This window comes from Nyctereutes procyonoides, unplaced genomic scaffold (assembly GCF_905146905.1).
Source record: "Nyctereutes procyonoides isolate TBG_1078 unplaced genomic scaffold, NYPRO_anot_genome, whole genome shotgun sequence".
NCBI classification, from domain to species: Eukaryota; Metazoa; Chordata; class Mammalia; order Carnivora; family Canidae; genus Nyctereutes; species Nyctereutes procyonoides.
In genome coordinates, this window is record NW_026575042.1 from 35,191,217 (window position 1) to 35,211,400 (window position 20,184).

The 20,184-nt window shown below is 35.8% G+C and overlaps 1 protein-coding gene across 8 annotated transcripts in view; it reads right to left on the reverse strand.

Annotated features, from left to right (window-relative positions):
• Nucleotides 1–20,184, reverse strand: part of CEP70 (centrosomal protein 70) — a 105,726-nt gene that overhangs the window by 36,030 nt on the left and 49,512 nt on the right. For all 8 annotated transcript variants that reach the window (XM_055321263.1, XM_055321262.1, XM_055321261.1 and 5 more), the window contains 4 exons: nucleotides 11,588–11,757; nucleotides 6,230–6,286; nucleotides 294–381; nucleotides 114–202 (listed from right to left, as the gene is read on the reverse strand). In XM_055321263.1, the coding sequence (XP_055177238.1) occupies nucleotides 114–202; nucleotides 294–381; nucleotides 6,230–6,286; nucleotides 11,588–11,757 (404 nt within the window). The remainder of the gene's footprint in view (nucleotides 1–113; nucleotides 203–293; nucleotides 382–6,229; nucleotides 6,287–11,587; nucleotides 11,758–20,184) is intronic.

Sequence of the window (20,184 nt, forward strand, 5' to 3'; positions counted from 1 at the left end):
TTTCCAAGATTAGTTTTACAGTAAAGGAGCTAGAAAGATTCATTTAACATCCCAAATTCCAATATGTATTTACTTTCCAAAAACTAAATAAAAATGAGTCAAGTTTCTCTCACCTGGTTTCCAAATCTTTTTGGAGATTCAGCTTCTCACTTAAAAGTGCATCAATTTTGCATTGCGATTCCTTGAGTTGATTCTGTAATGACTTCAACACATTTCATAGAAAAATAGTTAATTTTCCTAGATTATTATTTTACTTTATAAAAACGTAATTATTAGCCATGTAGTCCCCATACCATTAGAAGGCCTTTATAAGTCGGTGAGGCATCCAAACTTCTATAGTCTTTTTCTTCTTCTGACTGACTTTCATCTTCTTTATATTGCCTATGAAAAGATACACAATGTGTACTTCTTATGAAAAATCTATCTTCAAAGGAAAAAATATAGCTAACAAAAGTCAACCCTGAAGTGTTTGAGAACCTAAACATGAATTAAAATTTAAGCCAAATTTCCTATTTGTTCTCAGAGAGAATGGTATTAGAAGATACAACTACCCAATATTACAGTACATATTTGTTCACTACCACCTTAATTAGAACATAAGATCCATGTAGACCAGAATTTTATTTTGTTCACCATTGCATCTCACTGCCTAGAAGAGTATAGGGCATAATGAAGATGGAAAAAAAAACTTTCTGAATGAATAAATAAAGCATACTGTTTTTCCTTTCTAGTACTTTTAGGTCACCAAAAAACCTATATGAAAAAAATAGAGTCTGAGTGGACAAGGCAATAGATTTAACAGTCCCAATTCAAATTGTGACACCATTAACATGATGCTATTCAAATAAGTCAATCTCTCAGTTTGTCTTCTGTCACGGAAGTATCTATCACATCTACCTCACAGTTTTGGTGTTAAAAATAAATAAAACACATTAAAGCACTCATGTTAAGGAAATCAGAAGTGAATTTCAAAAGTTACCTGTTTCCATTATCCAAGACCATTTTTAAAATTTCTATCTAAAGAGAAAGATGGAATTAAACACGGGAGTTTCACTTAACTACAAATTCACTATAGAATTATTTTCCCTGGGTAATTTTTCAAATGTCTCTGACATCTCACAAGAAAATCTGAGCCTGGTAGGTTTAATTCTTATGTTACTTTCCTTGGCTCTGCAATCATATCCACTAAGTCAGGGAGATACTAACAGAAATAATTAGCAATATATTTCATGTAATCTATTGATGTAGTAACAGTGGGGGGAAAAGGTTAAGTTACATAGCTGAAAGCCTATCATTTTAAAATGTACTTTTCCTCTTTTTTAGAGATAATAGCATATTTACAGTTTTCTAAGATTTTCAGTTTGTTAACTCCTGTATTCACATTTCTACTGCCTTGATTGCTGCTTCCTTTCCATGTTTGCTCATGTATGGAGACAAAGTAATATTAGTCCATAGTATTCAGAAACGCCCTTCACAAGTCCCTCTGAAGTCTTCCCAAACCTGTGCCCTAAATTAGAGGCTCCAAATAGTGTACCACAGGTGTCCTAGGCAAAACGGTTATAGATAAAATAGCAAGCTAGTCATGCCCTTAGGCCTCAGGGCAACTGGGTAGGGCTTAGAGTAGTCAAGAGTTATTGAGTCAGGTGATTTCAATTACAGTTTTGTGTGTACTCCAGTGTGATATATAAACATCAATATTTATTTCATAATGAGAAAAACTTTGGATAACACTACCCTTAAAAAATAGGTGTTAATGGGCAGCCCCGGTGACTCAGTGGTTTAGCGCTGGCTTCAGCCCATGGTGTGATCCTGGAGACCCAGGATCGAGTTCCACGTCAGGCTCCCTGCATGGAAGCCTGCTTCTCCCTCTGCCTGTGTCTCTGCCTCTCTGCCTCTCTCTCTCTCTCTGTTTCTCATGAATAAATAAATAATTTTTTTTAAATAGGTGTTAAGTAGGGGCTTTGTCTCTCTCTGTAACAGGCCCTATCCCATCTGTCTTCTTCCCTTGGTCTTGCTCCCCTAGCTCTACAGGTACATACCTCCTTTTCCTGTGCTTCCTGGTCATTCTACCTAAGCCTCCAAACTGTAGATTATCTTCTCTCATTTTCACTCCTCTTTTATCTCTCAATTCTTTAATCTTTTCTTTAGAAATGTAATACTTACCAATTATACCCTCCTTTTACAGTACTCCTGCTCCTTCAAGTGATAATAATAGCCTATTTATAGATTTCAAAAATCTACCTTGAAGTTGCTATAATCTCACTATTAAATTCATACTCATTCTTAGAAAGGAGACTACTAGAAACTATAAAGTCAATGAACCCTGAAAAACCCTCTCCTTTGGAAACTCTTCATTGCTGCAAAGTTTAAATGACTTCTAATTTTTTCATCTGTAAGAGGATTATATATAATGTAGTTCCTATTTTCTTCCTATCTCCTTCTCCATTGATGAGAGACATTCAATCCAAATATCTGGCCTGACCAAGGATTTTATAAGCCAAAATATCTGACTTCAGCTAGGCCAGTAATGACAGGATTGCTAAGTGAAAAGGGAATGCCTTACCCCCTATTTTCTCATTCCTCAACCCCGGATTTTTACAGAAAATTCATGACAACCAAATTCAACACTCCTCCTCAAAATGGACTCAATTCTTTTATGATTTCTAGTCAGAGAACCCCAGTTTGCCCAACTTCAGAGGCAACTTAACTCCTCATAGTATATTCCACATGACATATCTCAAATGATGGCTATGCTTTTTTTTTTTTTAAGATTTTATTTATTTATTCATGAGAGACACAGAGAGAGACAAGAGACACAGGCAGAGGGAGAAACAGGCTCCCTGTAAGGAGCCTGATGCGGGACTTGATCTCTGGACCCCAGGATCATGATCTGAGCCAAAGGCAGATAGATGCTCAACCGCTGAGCCACCCAGGTGTCCGAATCTTCTCTACTCTTACTAAAAATCCCAAACTCTATCATCTAGCAAGTCAGTAATTAGCAAGCTGCTGCCTGCAGGCTACCTGCAGGCCATGGATTTTTGTAGTTAGAGTTTTACAGAACATAGCCATGTCAATTCACTTACATATCATCTATGGCAGGCTTTGTGCTACAAGAGCAGAGTTGAAAAGTTAGTTGTGAGACTATACAGCCTAAAATGCCTATGATATTTACTGTCTGGCCCATTACAGAAAAGTTTGCAAACACCTAAATCTAGATTAGAATTTACTAAAGACATAGCCCAAAGTTTGCAACTGATATTTAGTTTGAACCATTGTTTTTCTTTTTAAATGTTTTATGAGTACAGCTGACATACGTTACATTAGTTTCAGGTGTACAACATAGTGATTCAACTTCTCTGTACATTCTGTATGCTCACAAGTGTAGCTACCATCTGTTACTATACACCATTACAATGTCATTGACTATATTCCCTATGCTTTCCAATTATTTACATGACTTATTCATTCCATAACTGGTAGCCTCTATCTCCCTCTCTCCTTCATCCATTCTGGCCACTCCCCATACCCCTTCCCTATGGCAACCATCAGTTTGTTCTCTGTGGACCATATAATATTTTTTAAATCACCAAGTTAATTGTGAATATTAAAAATCTTATCTATAAATCTCGGAAAACCCCGTAAATCTAGCTACACTGAGCTCACATTCTTACAAGGTATCACCTGGCTAGAGTGTAGGAATGGCTCCATTAATACAGATGGTATACAGCTGTCCATTTTGCCACAGTTCTCACCTCCTTCATCATTTTCATTATTTTCTTGATTGTGTAAGTTTAGTTGGCAAACTCTCAAGCCATTAAATTCTTAATTTTCCTTCTCTTTACTCTTACATACTATGACTGTCCATTTCATGGTCAAGTTGGCTAGGCTCTGGTGTCCAGCTGTTTGGTCAAACAACAGTCTAGATACTGCTATAAGATATTTTTTTTAGATGTGATTAATATTTAAATCAACAATATTTAAATCAACTTTAGGTAAAGGAGAACTTTTCATAATGTGGGTAGGCCTCATGCAATTAAAGGCCTTAAGAACAAAGACTGAGACTCTCAAGAAGGAACTCATCCTTGGGTCTCAAGTCTACAGGCCTGCCTCACAATCACATGAACTAATTCCTTTAAAATAATTTTTTTATATTTTTTCTATATAAAAATACATCCTATTGGTCTCTTTCTCTTGAGAACTCTGACTAATCTACACATCTATAACTTCATTACCCAGTTTTTCTGTATTAAAGGAAAAAGTGCCTTCCTTCTTTCCAAGGCAAATGAAGCCTTCTCATTCATTTACAGCTTACTAGACCAGTTTGTTAAAGAATGTTCTTTATAGGTTACTACATCTATGAACATACCAACAAATCCTTTGAACTCCAGACAAATTGGTTAAATCACAGTGCCATAAAAAAGTCTACGCTTTTAATCTATGCACTTCTGCTCATAGCATCAAGCAGTCTAAAATGACTACCTTTTTTGCCTTTTTACTTTCCCAAATTTTACTTATCCTTCAAGCTGAAGCACAACCCTCATCTGTTTTGTAAAGGCTTCCCTGGTCACTCCATCCAAAACTATTTTGTTCTTGTTCTAAACTCCTATATTACTGTCTGTACAACTTTTAATAATTACTCTATAATGATATTGTTTTTTAATCTATTACTTTTCTTAATTATTAATGTGTTTACATTTTACTCCTTTACTAGATTGTAGAATCTTAGTTAGAAGGTAAGAACTATATCCAAATCTTTGTCTCATCTCTGTAGAATCTCACAGCATGCCTATTATTTAAAAGACAGAGTTTTGGGATTCCTGGGTGGCTCAGTGGTTGAGCGTCTGCCTTTAGCTCAGGGCGTGACCCTGGAGTCCCAGGATCAAGTCCCACATCAGGCTCCCTGCATGAAGCCTCCTTCTCCCTCTGCCTATGTCTCTGCCTCTCTCTCTCTCTCTCTCTCTCTCTCTCTCTCTCTCTGTCTCTCATGAATGAATAAATAAATAAAATCTTAAAAAAAAAAGAGTTTCACTTGGAAATCAGGAGGTCTCTGAAGTTACTTGATATAATGCTACTTTCTGAGTAGAATGAAACAAGGAATTGCTCTATCATTAGTTGTTCTCTTGTCTTTTTCTCCTCCTTTTTTCACTTCTTTCTCCCTTCTATTCTGGCTTTTTTGTTGGTGGGGTTTTTTGTTTTGTTTTTTTGTTGTTGTTGTCATTTTAGAGTCCTCAAGGTGCTAGGAGGAATCAGCAACCAGCACAGCTCTGCCACTGGTCCTGCTGTGTTTCTGGAAAGTCATTATTCTTGGGTCAAGAATACAAGATGTACACCTGACAAAAGTGGAGAATTTATCTGCATTGTTAATTTTTTTTTAAATTTATGATAGTCATACAGAGAGAGAGAGAGAGAGAGAGAGAGAGAGGGAGGCAGAGACACAGGCAGAGGGAGAAGCAGGCTCCATGCACCGGGAGCCTTGACGTGGGATTCGATCCCGGGTCTCCAGGATCGCGCCCTGGGCCAAAGGCAGGAGCCAAACCGCTGCGCCACCCAGGGATCCCATCTGCATTGTTTATTATGGTTTCCTAAGTACCTAAAAAAACATAGCACAAGGTAGGTGCTCAAATAAATAACTGTTAAAAGAATTATTCCATCTATAAACAAGGAGACAAAACAGCTGTTTTAATGACCTTTAGATTAAATACTTTAGATTATTTGGCTTTAGATATCCCTCAGTTATTTTAGGTTAGTCAAAGACTATTATCTTTACCTTTACTTTTAATTTTTTTATCAGAAATGACAAGTGTGTTTTACTCTATATGTTTGATTTTTCACAATGACATTTTTTTATTTCATATAAATCTGCATACTAATTATGTTGCACTTTTGTAGACAGTCTAATCCTATGCACTCTGTGGATACACTCAGTAACTATCCAGTAGCTAGATGACATCAGTAGAACAAATTATAATGCTTCAACAAACTAAAATAAATATTATTTCTTCTTTGACAAATATTTTTTTGATTATTAAACATAAATATTTTAAAATAAATGCAACAGTACATTTTAACATAAAAAGTAAAACACAAACTTTAAGATCTTTATAAAAGAAAAAGAAATTCATAGTTACATATTAGGTAGATTTCCAAAGCATATTTAAAGTTTCAAAGACTATAAATTTGGTGTGATTCATGACTAACTTCAAAAACTGTAATAGAGGATTAGTCTTACCTTAGTTTTTGAAATTTTCTAATTTTAGATTCATAGTAATCAATTAGGCAAAGTAACCTAGAAAACAGGAGATAAACGGAGTTTTCAAAATGTGGTATTGGACCATTTACTATACTATTCTCTCTATATAATTTCCAATTACAGCAATAAAGGTACAGGTTATCTAGACATTTTTTAAAAATTTTTAAGTGATTTTTGTCATAAGTATTATACTAAGCCATATATTTTAATTTTGAAGTATAGATTTTAAAGTAACCATGAAAATTATACCTCAACATATTAAATAAATATTTTCCTTGTCCCAGCAATTCTACCTCTAGCAATTGCTCCCACAGAAATATCTGATCAAACTTGGTACTCAAAATTAAGTCGTTCACTGCACTGTTATTTACAAGAGTGAAAACCCAGAAACAATCTAAATGTTCTTCAATAAAAGTTAAATAATGACATATCCACTCTATAGAAAACAATGAAGCATAGAAGAAATAATGTAAATTTGCATATCCTAATAAAAACTGATAAGGAAAAAAAGTAATGTTGCATAGCCAAATGTAGAGTATTGCTCTATTTTTGTTTTTAAAAAATAATTGTATGTGAAGTTGTATTTGTATTGAATAAGAACTCTGTGAGTTCAAGCGGGCGATAATACCATAACCTAGAGGATAGTCCTGGTTGTCACAATAACTCGTTGGGGAGGGGGCAGGGTGCTAAAAGTTCATCAACAAACTGACAGCAGTGCTAAACAATGAACCACCTCACTCAAAATGCCAATGGCACTCCTGTTGTTAAACACGAGGAAGGACACAAACCAAACTATTAAAAGGGGTTATAGGAGGGGTAAGCAGATATATTTTGCTTTACACACTTTTATATTGTTTGAACTTCTATAAACATGTACTGCTTTTGCAATTTAAAAAATCCTCAAGGAAAAAAATAACACTATATTTTCACATGTTATTCTTTTAAAATATACGAATTCTCCATCTTGGGAAACTTCCTCATTTTTTCAGACCTAATTCAACCACTTGTGCTTTTAATATTAGAACTTTCTGGATTATTCTTTCGCTCAATCTTTCTCGATCTCAACACATAACAGCTTTCATATTATCCTGTAAAGATGCTTTAATTTCCTTTATATCCTTCACAAGCCCTGTCACCCCTATCTCCTCCCTTACACTACCATTCCATCTCTATCTTTTCCCTCATAGCAAACTTCATTCATTCTGATTGTTACTGGATACCTTCAGTAAACTTTTAGGGAGGACTTCACTGTTTGTCAAATGGAATTCTGAGCAAGACAGCAAGAAGGCAAACCTATAAACTGATGAGGCAGGAAGTATCACCTCTCCTGAAATACTTTTGTTCTTTAGTTATCCTCAAATCCAAATGTAACTCCTGCCTACTTTCTTCCTTTATCTGAAATTTGAAAGTTCTATGGAGCTTGGCCCTTCTAACTGCAGGCCTGATATCTCTACATGGCTGATAGAAGGTGCCTAAGCACACACCCATAAATGAATTCATCATCTTCCATCCCTCCTCCTCAAACCTAGCTTAGAAGCTAGCTATTTTTGACTCCTGTCCTTCTTTCAGTATCTACAGCCAGTTAGTCTGGACAATTCCTGTCCATCTTTCCAATAGCTCTCCTTTCTTTTGGCCCTAATCCAGGCCTTTGCAATCTCCAACCTTGATTATTACAAGTGATTATTAACTTGTCTGTCTCTGGGTTTAATTTCTTTAATCAGAAATCCTGGTTTTTTTTTTTCCTGCTATACAGTAAGCAGAACCTAAACACTTCAGCCTGCAGTTTAAGTCCTTCAAAGCTTCAGCACACCTTTCCGTAGCGTCTCCTAAAATACTCATCACCATCATCTGTGCACTCTATGCTCCAAATCTCTTTGACTACTTGGACTACTTGCTATTTTCAAATATATTCAGTTTTCCTGCCATCATAGTTCTCTAACTAAAATACCTTTCCCTCACCTCTGCCTATTACAATTCGATAGTGCCTAATAATGTAGTTTGTAAGTTATGACCTTCATAATGCCTTTCTGGTCATCCCCATCTTCCTCAAAGGAAATGAATCTCTCCTTCTGTCATGCCCACTTATTATCCTATGGGCTCCATCATTATAGCGCATATCGCTATCGGTCTTATATTTTACTTACTTCAGTATGTGTCTATCTACCCAGCTAGACTATCAGATCCATAAATGGCAGGAAACATGATTTCACTCATTTGTATATGTTCTATATTGTTTTTCCCATTGCCTTTGTCACTTTTAACAATAACTGTAGTGGTTACAACTCATGTATTTCTAATAAGGTTAATTTACAATTTTAAGTTCTGTGCCTCAAACTGAAAATTAGCTTTATTAAAAAATCAAATAAAGTATAGAATCTTTAGGTCATCAGACAAATTCACACCTGAATTACCTTGACTTTATATGGTACATGGTAAGTTCTCTCAATGCTTCTCTTTCTCTCGCTGACTCACTCAAATTGGCTGGGTTTTGTACTTGTTTTTCATTCCCTTTCCTCCATCTTTCTTACTCCCCTACTTTTCCCACTGTAATTGTCTCTCTTCTTTTAGTTCTTCCTTACACTTATTTTTTTCTTTCTCTGCTTCTTTTTTTAAATTTATTCACATCTATCTCTATTTTTATATTTTAATTTCAATTTTTATTTTTTAAAGGTTTATTTATTTATTCATTCATTCATTCATTCATTCATGAGAGATAAGAGAGAGAGTGAGGCAGAGATACAGGCAGAGGGAGAAGCAGGCTCCATGCAGGGAGCCTGACTAGGACTTGATCCCAGGTCTCCAGGATCAGGCCCTGGGCTGAAGGCAGCACTAAACTGCTGAGCCACCCGGGTTGCCCTTAATTTCAATTTTTAAATTTTTGTCCTTGTTCTTCCTTCAAAAGGATGAGAATTATATATGTGTGTATTGTTTCTTAAATAATTATCAAGATCTATAGTCTTAACTTGTTTTTAAGTTGCATAAGACCTCATTTATTTTTATAGAAAAATAGAAATACCTAGTTAGTAAAGACTCCCAATCCTACTATGTAAATAGTTAAGACTAGTTAAGATGTAGTTTATTCTATTAAGTGAAAAAAACATGGTGTATCTTTTATACAAAACAGGGAAATAAGGCAGCCCAGGTGGCTCAGCGGTTTAGTGCCTGCCTTCTGCCCAGGGTGTGATCCTGGAGTCCCGGGGTCGAGTCCCACGTCGGGCTCCCTGCATGGAGCCTGCTTCTCCCTCTGCCTGTGTCTCTGCCTCTCTCTCTCTCTCTGTCTCCATTCCCCCACCCCCACCCCGGGGTCTCTAATGAATAAATAAATTAAAAAATAAATAAATAACACTAGACATTTAGCATTAACTATAGCAGAAAGGAATAGGGTCAAGGGGACAGAAATGAAAACACAACTCTTCTGAATATAAATGATTAGCTTTTACAATGGAATCACATCGATGTCTTACATATTCAAATGTAAACGGAAAACAAAGTAATCCCTAACCATTGAAAAAAAATTGAAACAAACCTAACTGTACATTAATTTGGTGATACAAACATACAAATAAATATTTCAAGATATTTTTGAACACTGATGTACTACTGATGTCAAAGGTAATTGCAGGGACGCCTGAGAGGCTCAGTGGTTGAGCACCTGCCTTCAGCTCAGATCCATGATCCGGGAATCAAGTCCTGCATCAGGCTCCCTGCAGGGAGCCTGCTTCTCCCCCACCTATGTCTTTGCCTCTCTCTGTGTGTCTCTCATGAATAAATAAATAAAATCTTTAAAAAAAAAAGATAATTGTAAAGAAATTTAAATTTCATAGATTTATTGTTAGCAGTAATTCTAGTATTATTTTGAAGCTATTTTTATATGATATATAATAAATAATTATATTGTTCTTAGGAACAAGGAGTTTTAGTATAAAAGGAAAGTTACAAATGTAGAATCAGAGGGTTTTTTTTGTTTTTTTTTTTTTAAAGATTTTATTTATTTATTCATGAGAGACACAAAGAGAGAGAGGCACAGGCACAGACAGCAGGAGAAGCAGGGCCCATGCAGGGATCCTGACATGGGACCCGATCCTGGGTCTCCAGGATCACACCTTGGGCTGAAGGCGGCGCTAAACCACTGAACCACCCAGGCTGCCCTAGAATCAGAGTTTAAATAAAAATCCTGGAATGTTAACTTCAGTTGGAAAAAAAATTAATGATTTTTTCCCAAAAATATACATAACTCTTTGTACTCTTCACTAAAAAGTCCTAAAATCAATAACAACACAATAAACATTATAAGCATGACAAGCAACCCCAACACCCATACTGTGGCCTCTAAAAACCATCCCTGGCTAAAAGAAATGTGTAATTAATCTTAAATTTAATTTAGTTAATTCTGGTTGTTTAGTGTTAGCTTTAACAAATATCTGGATTCATTCCCCAAAAGAGTTCTGAGGCAAAAAAAAAAAAAAAAAAAAAATGTATAGAATGTGCCTGTTCCCTAAAAGTAAGAAATCTAACAAAGATTAATGAAGTTGAGTCAAAAGGGCTTATAATACCAGTATGAAAAAGTTCCTACTGGCCAAAGACAGAATAATATGATCATTAAAATTGAAAAAAGACAGCCGCAAACAAAAAATCATGTTGCTTATCACTAGAAATCATAAGGGCATCAACTCCTTACTCTAAAAAGTGGGATTAAAATGAAAGAACTGAGTATTAATTCTATCTTCCCTGTAACAAACCACATAGAACAACCAAATAGCCCCTAGTCAATAGCAAATTTTCTTTTTAATGGAAGAATTCCAGAAAAAAATTTTTAAAGGAACAGAATTGAAAAATCACCATTTTGCAAAATCACCAATTGCATGAAACCATTAGATGAAGAGATGATGGGCCACTTCATAGAGGAAGGATCAGATTACTATTTAACCCTCTGAACAATCTTATTAACATCCTTAAAAGTAAGTCAGCTAGACACCAAGTGCCTCCTGATATGTTACAATCACACATTACATTAGAAGCACACATTACCACTTATGGAGTATTTTGCCCAAAATATTTATATCTGAATTTAGCCCCAACTTCTAATTTAGAGAAATACAGGAAACAGAAGAATAAATGATACGATAAGGAAAAAAAAATCTAGCAAGAACTTCTTGAGGCTAAATGACCAGTTTCTTCAATAACTTAATCACGTTTTAGGTGGAGTGGGGGGGGGGGCAGAGAAAAGGGGGAGGAAGACTCCTCCAGTTTATAAGAGATATATCCACTCCCAAGATAAAATGTTTTAAAAAATGACAATGAATCTAGCTACATATCAATTTATGTAGAAAACATTACTGTCTATCCAAGATGGTATGAGGAACTCTTTTGCAGAGATAAGCAAATACTCTGTTTTGAGTGACAACGCGCTCTTCGTCCTCCTTTGTTAATCTATAGATATCCTTTTGCAAAGAAGTAATAATATCTTGTTGCTCCATTCGTTTTTTCTTATAATGATGACATTTTGCCTGTAAGAAATTTTTCAAACAACATAATTATGATATGTACATCTAGGACATGGTATCCTAATAATATTGTACACAAAGCCATCTTCACAGTTTCTATTGAGATGCTTCATTCAAGAACTTCAAGAGCTGTTTTTAAATGGGTGCAAGCTCCAAGGACATTAATAAGTCATAAACACAAAAATATAACAAGTAAAATAGGGAAAATATGGCTTATAATCAATCACATGCATTTACTTATTTTGTAATAAGGAACTCCATAAAACAGACATAATTTCATGTACAGGTTTAGATGAAAATAATAATCAGGAAAGGACCAATATTAAGGATGTTAAAAACAACTAGGATTTAAAATTCAGATTCTTAAGTGATCAATGATAATTCAGGATTTCAGATAGTTTGATCCACTTAGACATTCATGCAAGATGGGAGACAGCAAACTCAGAGTACTCCCTAAATCAGGATTTGTTATTAAGCAATAATATATACCCCAAGATTTATACAAAGGTTTTAGACACTATCTTCCTTGTCCTCAATGAAATATCACTGGTCTGGTTTTCCTTTATTCCCTAGCTTCAATCCTTCAATGTCCCTCGATAGTTCATTATCAAGAGCACCATCACTATTGTTATTAATATACTTTTAAAAAATTAAGCTCAGTGAGAAAGCCCATCCCCATCTAATCTGCATTATCAGAAGAGAATGCTTTGTCTAAGCACATGTTCACCTGCACATCAAGTTTACTGAGACTTAGATAACCTCAAGGGGGAAAGGAGATTCAGCTTCTGATACCACAATATTTCCCAGTAACCACTGATCATTTCCTCAGCCCCAATCTGGAAGTCAGGTATTTGCTGTACAGCCATGTGACATGGTTCCACCTCTATCTATACATTAGCCCTAAAACTAGAACTAATAATTCAGTTTTGTAGGGTTGCAAGTTTTAGAGCAATATACAAGAATCAACTATATTTTGCCTAAGTCTTTCCATGAGGCCAACACTACCCTGAACAACACAAGAAAAGAGAACCACAAACCAATGTCCCTTATAAACAAACACTAATGCAGATAATTTCCAACAAAATACTTGCAAACCAAATTCAGCAGCATATTAAAAGGACTGTATACCAAGACCAAGTAAGATTTATTCCTGGAATGTAAGAATGACTCAACATATGAAAAAAAAAAACAATGTAATACACCACAGTAACAGAATGGAGACAAAAACATATGATCATCTCAACTGATACAGAAAAAACATTTGGCAAAATTCAATACCTTTCATGATAAAAACACTCAAGAAACTAGGAATAAAAGCCACTTATGAAAAGTCCATAGTGAGTCTCATACTCAATAGTGAAAGACTGAAAGCTTTTCCTCTAAGATCAGAAACACGGCAGGATGCCTGCATTTGTTACTTGTATTCCACATAGTACCAGAAGTCCTAGTCAGAGACATCAGCCAAGAAAGAGAAATAAAAGGCAACCATTTTGGAAAGAAGTAAAATTATATTTGCAGATGATCTTATGTGTAGAAAACCTTAAGTGTCCACAAAAAGAAACTTGTTAGAATAAATGAATTCAGCAAAGTAGCAGAATACAAAATCAACACGGAAAAATCAATTGCATTTCTATAAACTAACAATGTACAATACAAATTGGAAATTAAGAAAACAATTCCAGGGGCACCTGGGTGGCTCAGTCAGTTAAGCATACAACTCATGATTTCAGATCAGGTCATGACCTCAGGGTTGTGGGTTTGAGCCCCATGTAGGGCTCCACGTTCAGTGGGAAGTCTGCTTCAGATCTCTTTCTCCCAGGGCCCCTCACCGCCGCCCCTTCTCTGTATGCTCTCTCTCTCAGAATACATAAATAAATCTTAAAAAAACACACACGCATAATTCCATTTACAATAGGATCAAAAAGAACAACATAGAAATAAACCAAGAAGTCAGAAGACTTATACACTGAAAATTACAAAAGGTTGCTGAAGGAAAGTAAAGAAGACAAAAATGAATGGAAAGATACTCTCTATTTCACAGACTGCAAGACTTAATATTGCTAAGAGGTAGATACTACTCAAAATGATCTACAGATTCAATGTGATCCCTATCAAAATCCCAATGACTTTTTTTTTTTTGCAGAAACAGAAAAATCTGTCCTAAAATTCATATGGAATCTCGAGGGACCTCATATAGCCAAAACAACCTTGAAAAGGAACAAAGTTAAAGCTCTTATACTTCCTGATTTCAAAGCTTACTACAAAATTACAGTAATCAAAACAGTGTGATACTGGTATAAAGACAGATGTATATACTAATGGAGTAGAATGGAGAGCCCAAAAGTAATCCTGTGGATGTATGATGGACTTATTTTCATCAAGGGTACCCAGACGATCCAATGGGAAAAGAATAGGCTTTGTTCAACAAATAATGTTGGGAAAATTGGATATCTACATGCAAAAGAATGAAGTTGGACTCTTATCTAATACCATACACCAAAAAATTAACTTAAAATGGATCAAAGATTTAAATATAAGAAATAATATTTTAAAATTCTGAGAAGGGGCAGCCCCGGTGGCGCAGCGGTTTAGCGCCGCCTGCAGCCCAGGGCATGATCCTGGAGTCCCGGGATCGAGTCCCACATCAGGCTCTCTGCATGGAGCCTGCTTCTCCCTCTGCCTGTGTCTCTGCCTCTCTCTCTCTCTCTCTCTGCATCTCTATGAATAAATAAAATCTTAAAAAAAATAAAATAAAATTCTGAGAAGAAAACATCAGATAAAAGCTTCATGACACTGGATTTGGCAATCATTTCTTGGATAGGACACAAAAAAGCACAAACGAGAAAAAAAAATAAGCATGTTGAACTTTATTAAAATTTAAAATGTTTGTGCATCAAAGGACACTATCAACAGAGTAAAATGACAGCCCACAATATGAATAAATATTTTCAAATATTATATGATAAGGAGTCAGTATCCATAATAAAGAACTCCAACAACTCAACAAAATCCAATTCAAAAACAAGGACTTGAATAGACATTTTTCTAAAAAACATATACAAATGACCAATAAGCACAGGAAAGATGCTCAACATCGCTGACCATTAGGAAAATGCAAATCGGGGATCCCTGGGTGGCGCAGCGGTTTGGTGCTTGCCTTTGGCCCAGGGCACGATCCTGGAGACCCGGGATCGAATCCCACGTCAGGCTCCCGGTGCATGGAACCTGCTTCTCCCTCTGCCTATGTCTCTGCCTCTCTCTCTCTCACTGTGTGACTATCATAAATAAAAAATAAAAATTAAAAAAAAAGGAAAATGCAAATCAACAACAGAATGAGATACCTCTTTATACCCACTAGTATGGCTATTATTGAAAACACAACAAAATAGAAAATAATAAGTGTCAGTAAAGATGTGGAGAAATTGAAACTCTTATGCATTGCTAGTGGAAATGTAAAATGGTGCAGCCACTCAGAGAATATATTGCAGCTCCTCAAAAAATCAAGCATAAAATTACTATATGACCAACTAATTCCATTTCTAGATAAATACCCAAATGAACTGAAAGCAGGGAGTTGAACAGCCATTTGTATAACCACGTTCATAGCAGCATTATTCAAAATAGCCAAAGGTGAAAACAATCCAAGTATATATTGATGGATGAATATATAAACAAAATGTGGTATATATACACAACATAATGTTATCTAGGCTTTAAAAAGAAATTCCAACATGTAGAATATGCAACAAGGATAAATCTTGAAAATATTTTGCTAAAATGAATGTCAGTCACAAAAGAATATTTTTTTAAAGATTTTATTTATTTAAGAGAGAGCACATGATCAGGGAGGAGAGGGAAAGGAAGAAGCAGACTCCTCGCTGAGCAGGGAGCCCCTGGAGGAACTCCATCCCAGGACCCCAATATCATGACCTGAGCCAAAGGCAGATGCTTAGCCGAGTGAGCCACACAGGCACCCCAACAAAAGGACAAATACTGTATCATTCCACATATATGAGGCATATACCGTAGTCAAACAAGACAGAAAGTAGAATGGTGGTTGCCAAGAGTTGCAGGATCAAAGAATAAAGAGTTACTATTTAATGAGTACGGAGTTTCAATTTGGGAAGATGAAAAAAGTTCTGTAGGTGGATGGTAAGGACAGACGCACAACATTAATGGATTTAATATCACTGAAGTGTATACTTTAAAATGGTAAATTTTATGTTATGTATAATTTACCACAAGAGAAAAAGGGGAAAAAAATCTACTTATCTGTATATATTAGCAACAGTAAGAAATGAAACAGAAAATTGGAGCATCTGGCTGGCTCAGTCAAAAGAGCTCTACGGGTCATGAGTTTGGGCCCCATATTGGGTGTAGAGATTACTTAAAAAAAAATCTTAGGGGCACGTGGGTGGCTCAGCTGGTTAAGTGTCTGCCTTCAGCTCAGGTCATAATCTCAAGGCCCTGGGATTGAGCCCCACATTGCTGAGCAGGGAGCCTACTTCTCTCGCTCCCTCTTGCCACTCCCCATGCTGTGCTCTCTCTCAAATAAAATCTTTAAAAAAAAGTTTTAAAATAAACTAAATAGAAAATACAATCATTTATAATACCATTAAAATACTGAATACTTAGAGATAAATCTGATACAGCATGGGAAAGACCAATGTACCCCAAATTACAAAACACTGCTGAGAGGGGGACCTGGGTGGCTCAGTCTGTTAAGGGTCCAACTCTTGATCTCAGCCCAGGTCTTTTTTTTTTTTTAAGATTTTATTTATTTATTCATAAGAGACACAGAGAGAGAGAGGTAGGGACATAGGCAGAGGGAGAAGCAGGCTCCTCACAGGGAAGCCCAATGCAAGACTCAATCCCAGATTCCTGAAATCACGACCTGAGCCAAAGGCAGATGCTCAAACCACTGAGCCACCCAGGCATCCCTCAGCCCAGGTCTTTATCTCAGAGTCCTGAGCTCAAGCCCTGCGTAGGACAACAACAAAACAAAACAAAACAACATTGCCAAGAAATTAAATACCTAAACAAATATTGTGTTCATAATAAAAAATATGTTCATGGATCACAACATTCATTATTGCTAAGATGCCATTCTCCCCAAATGGATTCAATGTAATAATGTATTCAATAAAATATCAGCAGGCTTTTTTTTTTTTTGTAGAAATCAACAAGCTAATTAGAAAATTCACACAGAAATGCAAAAAGACCTAAAATAGCCAAAACAACATCAATAAAGAAAAATGTAAAAGGCTTATAGTGTCTGATTACAAGACTAACGGTAATCAAAACAGTGTGGTACTTCCAAAAAAGACAGATACATATATCAATGAAACAGAGTCCAGAAGTAGACCCACACATACAAAAACTGATTTTCACCAAAGTACAAAGCAATCTGGTAGAGAAAAGATAACGCTTTTTAACAAATGGTAAGACAACTGGGTACGGTGACCTTGGACTAGGCACTATCTTTTTAGATAGAAGCCAAAGTATGATTCATTTTTTAAAAACTGATAGATTGAACTTCATCAAAATTAGGAAAAACACTGAAAAATGAAGATAAGTCACAGGCAATTTCTTAAAAAGCTAAATATATACTTACCATACAACTCAGCAATTAGAGTCTTAGGTATCTACTAAAGAGAAATGTATCTACTACTAAAGAGAAATGAAAGCATATGTTTACACAAAGAGTTGAACACAAGTACAGGTAAATACATCGTGGTATATCCAATACAGTGGAATACTTTATGAGTAATAAAAAAAGAATTAACTGTTGATACATCCAACAATATGAATGAATCTTGAAATAATTATGTTGAGTGAAAGACAACCAGGTATCAATGATTTTGACAGAGTAGGTAGATACCAGCTGGTAGCAAAGATAGTGGTGAAAAGTGCTTACATAGTTTCCCACCTCCCAGGGCTATCAGATCAAGAACAGCAGTTGCAAACATGCATTCTCCTTTCTAGCCTGTATGTTCATTATATTTACACTGTGGTTTCGACTCTTACTGTCCTGTAGGGGAAGATGGTTGTGACAGTTCTGGTAAGAATCTTGTAGGATCAAAAACTCCCCCTTCCTACCAGTAGGAGTCCTTTAGATGACTGGAAACCACCTCAGTTCGAGACCACTCTATGACCCATAACTTATGCAAACATAAAAAGAAAAGACACTCTCCCTCCTCCTGTGTCTCTGCCTCTCTCTCTCTCTCTCTCTCTGTCTCTCATAAATAAATAAATAAATCTTTAAAAAAAAAGAAAGAAAGAAAAGACACCCCTAACTCCAGTGCAGTTACCCCCTATGGGCCTGCCTGCTCTCCCATCTTAAGAGTGTACTGTTCTTAATAAACTGCTTTGTGCTTGCTAGTTTCCTTTGGCTGTCTTTAATTGGAGTGCTGACTCTCATACAAATCTTTTTTGGGAAACCCAAAAACCAAGATGACCTCCATTCACACAACACAGAATCTCCCATGGGTAACAATTTTAATAGCCTGTGCCACATCAATTGTCCTTTTCCTTCCTGTATCTTTCTCTCCTTCCTTAGATTGTGAATGTCTTGCTGCCTTAAAAAAAAAAAAATTAGATCTATTTTTCATTTGGCCCAAGAAACAGTCTTACAGTTTTGTGTGTATTTTAGAAAGCTAAATTCAAAAGATGAATCCTACAGTAAAAAATTGAAGCTAAAGAACTTGTGGGAAAAAGTTATATAAAAAGAGTTTGGTGGGATCCCTGGGTGGCTCAGTGGTTTGGCGCCTGCCTTTGGCCCAGGGCGCGATCCTGGAGTCCCTGTATGGAGTCCCGCGTCGGGCTCCCGGCATGGAGCCTGCTTCTCCCTCTGCCTGTGTCTCTGCCTCTCTCTCTATCACAAATAAATAAATAAATCTTAAAAAAAAAAAAAAGAGTTTGGTGGCTTTACACTAAATGGTTTCAGTAATAAATAACAATTAGGGCAGAGTATGTAATTAGATTTTTTTTCCTGATTTTTAAAAATTTAAATAACAGAAAAAAATTAAATAACAGGAAAGAATTATTTTGTTATTTCAATTTTCAGTAACAGAATGTAGAGTCAATGAAAAGAGAGAATTGAAATATACAACAATAATACTAAATTGGAGGGGCAAAATTGTTTTGAGTGTTGCATCAGCATGGAATAAGGTAAAAATTACAAAGTAATACTAAATTTCTTTTTAAATGAAGTAGAGTTGATGTGCAATGTTACATTAGTTTCAGGCGAACACAATAATGCAACAATTCTATACTTTATACTATGCTCACCACAATTTTAGCTACCATTTGTCAGCACACAATGCTACTACATGCTATACCTTCCCTACCAGTACCTTTTATCCCCATGATTTATTCATTCCATAACTCCAAGCAAGTATCTCCCGCCCCCCTTCACCCATTTTGACTATCCCCCTCTGGCAACCATCAGTTTGTTCTTTGTATTTATGGGTGTTTCTACTTTTTGTTTATTCTTCTGTTTTTTAGATTCCACATATAAGTGAAATCATATGGTATTTATCTTTCTCCATCTGACTTAATACACTTAGCATAATACCCTCTAAGTCCATCCATGTTATTGCAAAAGGCAAGATCTCATTCATTCTTATAACTGAGTAACATATGTCACATCTTCTTTATCCATTTATCTATATCTATATCTATCTATATCTAATAGATGCTTGGGTTGCTTCCATATCTTGGCTATTGTAAGTAATGCTGCAATAAACACAGGAGTGCAGATATCTTTTCCTATTAGTGTTTTCATTTTCTTCAGGTAAATACTCGGTACTGGAATTACTGGGTCAGATGGTATTTCTATTTTTAGTTTTTTGAGGAATCTCCATTCTGGTTTTCACAGTGGTTGCACCAATTTACATTCCCAGCAACAGTGCAAGAGGGTTCCTTTTTCTCCACATTTTCAACACTTGTTATTTCTTGTCTTTTTGATTCTAGCCATTCTGACAAGCACAAGGTAGTATCTCCTTATGTTTTTTTATTTGCATTTCCCTGATTAATGATGTTCAACATCTTTTCATGTGTTTGTTGACCATCTGTATGTATCCTTCTTTGGAAAAATGTCTATCCAGGTCCTCTGCCCATATTTTGATCGGATTCTTTGGGAGTTTTTTTGGTGTTGAGTTGTGTAAGTTCTTTATACATTTTGGATATTAACCCCTTGATGGATATATCATTTGCAAGTATCTTCTCCCATGCAGTAGGTTGTCTTTTCATTTTGTTGATGGTTCCCTTTGCTGTATGAAAGCTTTTTATTTTGATGTAGTCCCAAAAGTTCATTTTTACTTTGTTTCCCTTGCCTGAGGAGACATATCTAGGAAAATGTTCTAAGGCTGATGTCAATAAATTAGTGCCTATGCTTTCTTCCAGATTTATGGTTTCAGGTCTCACATT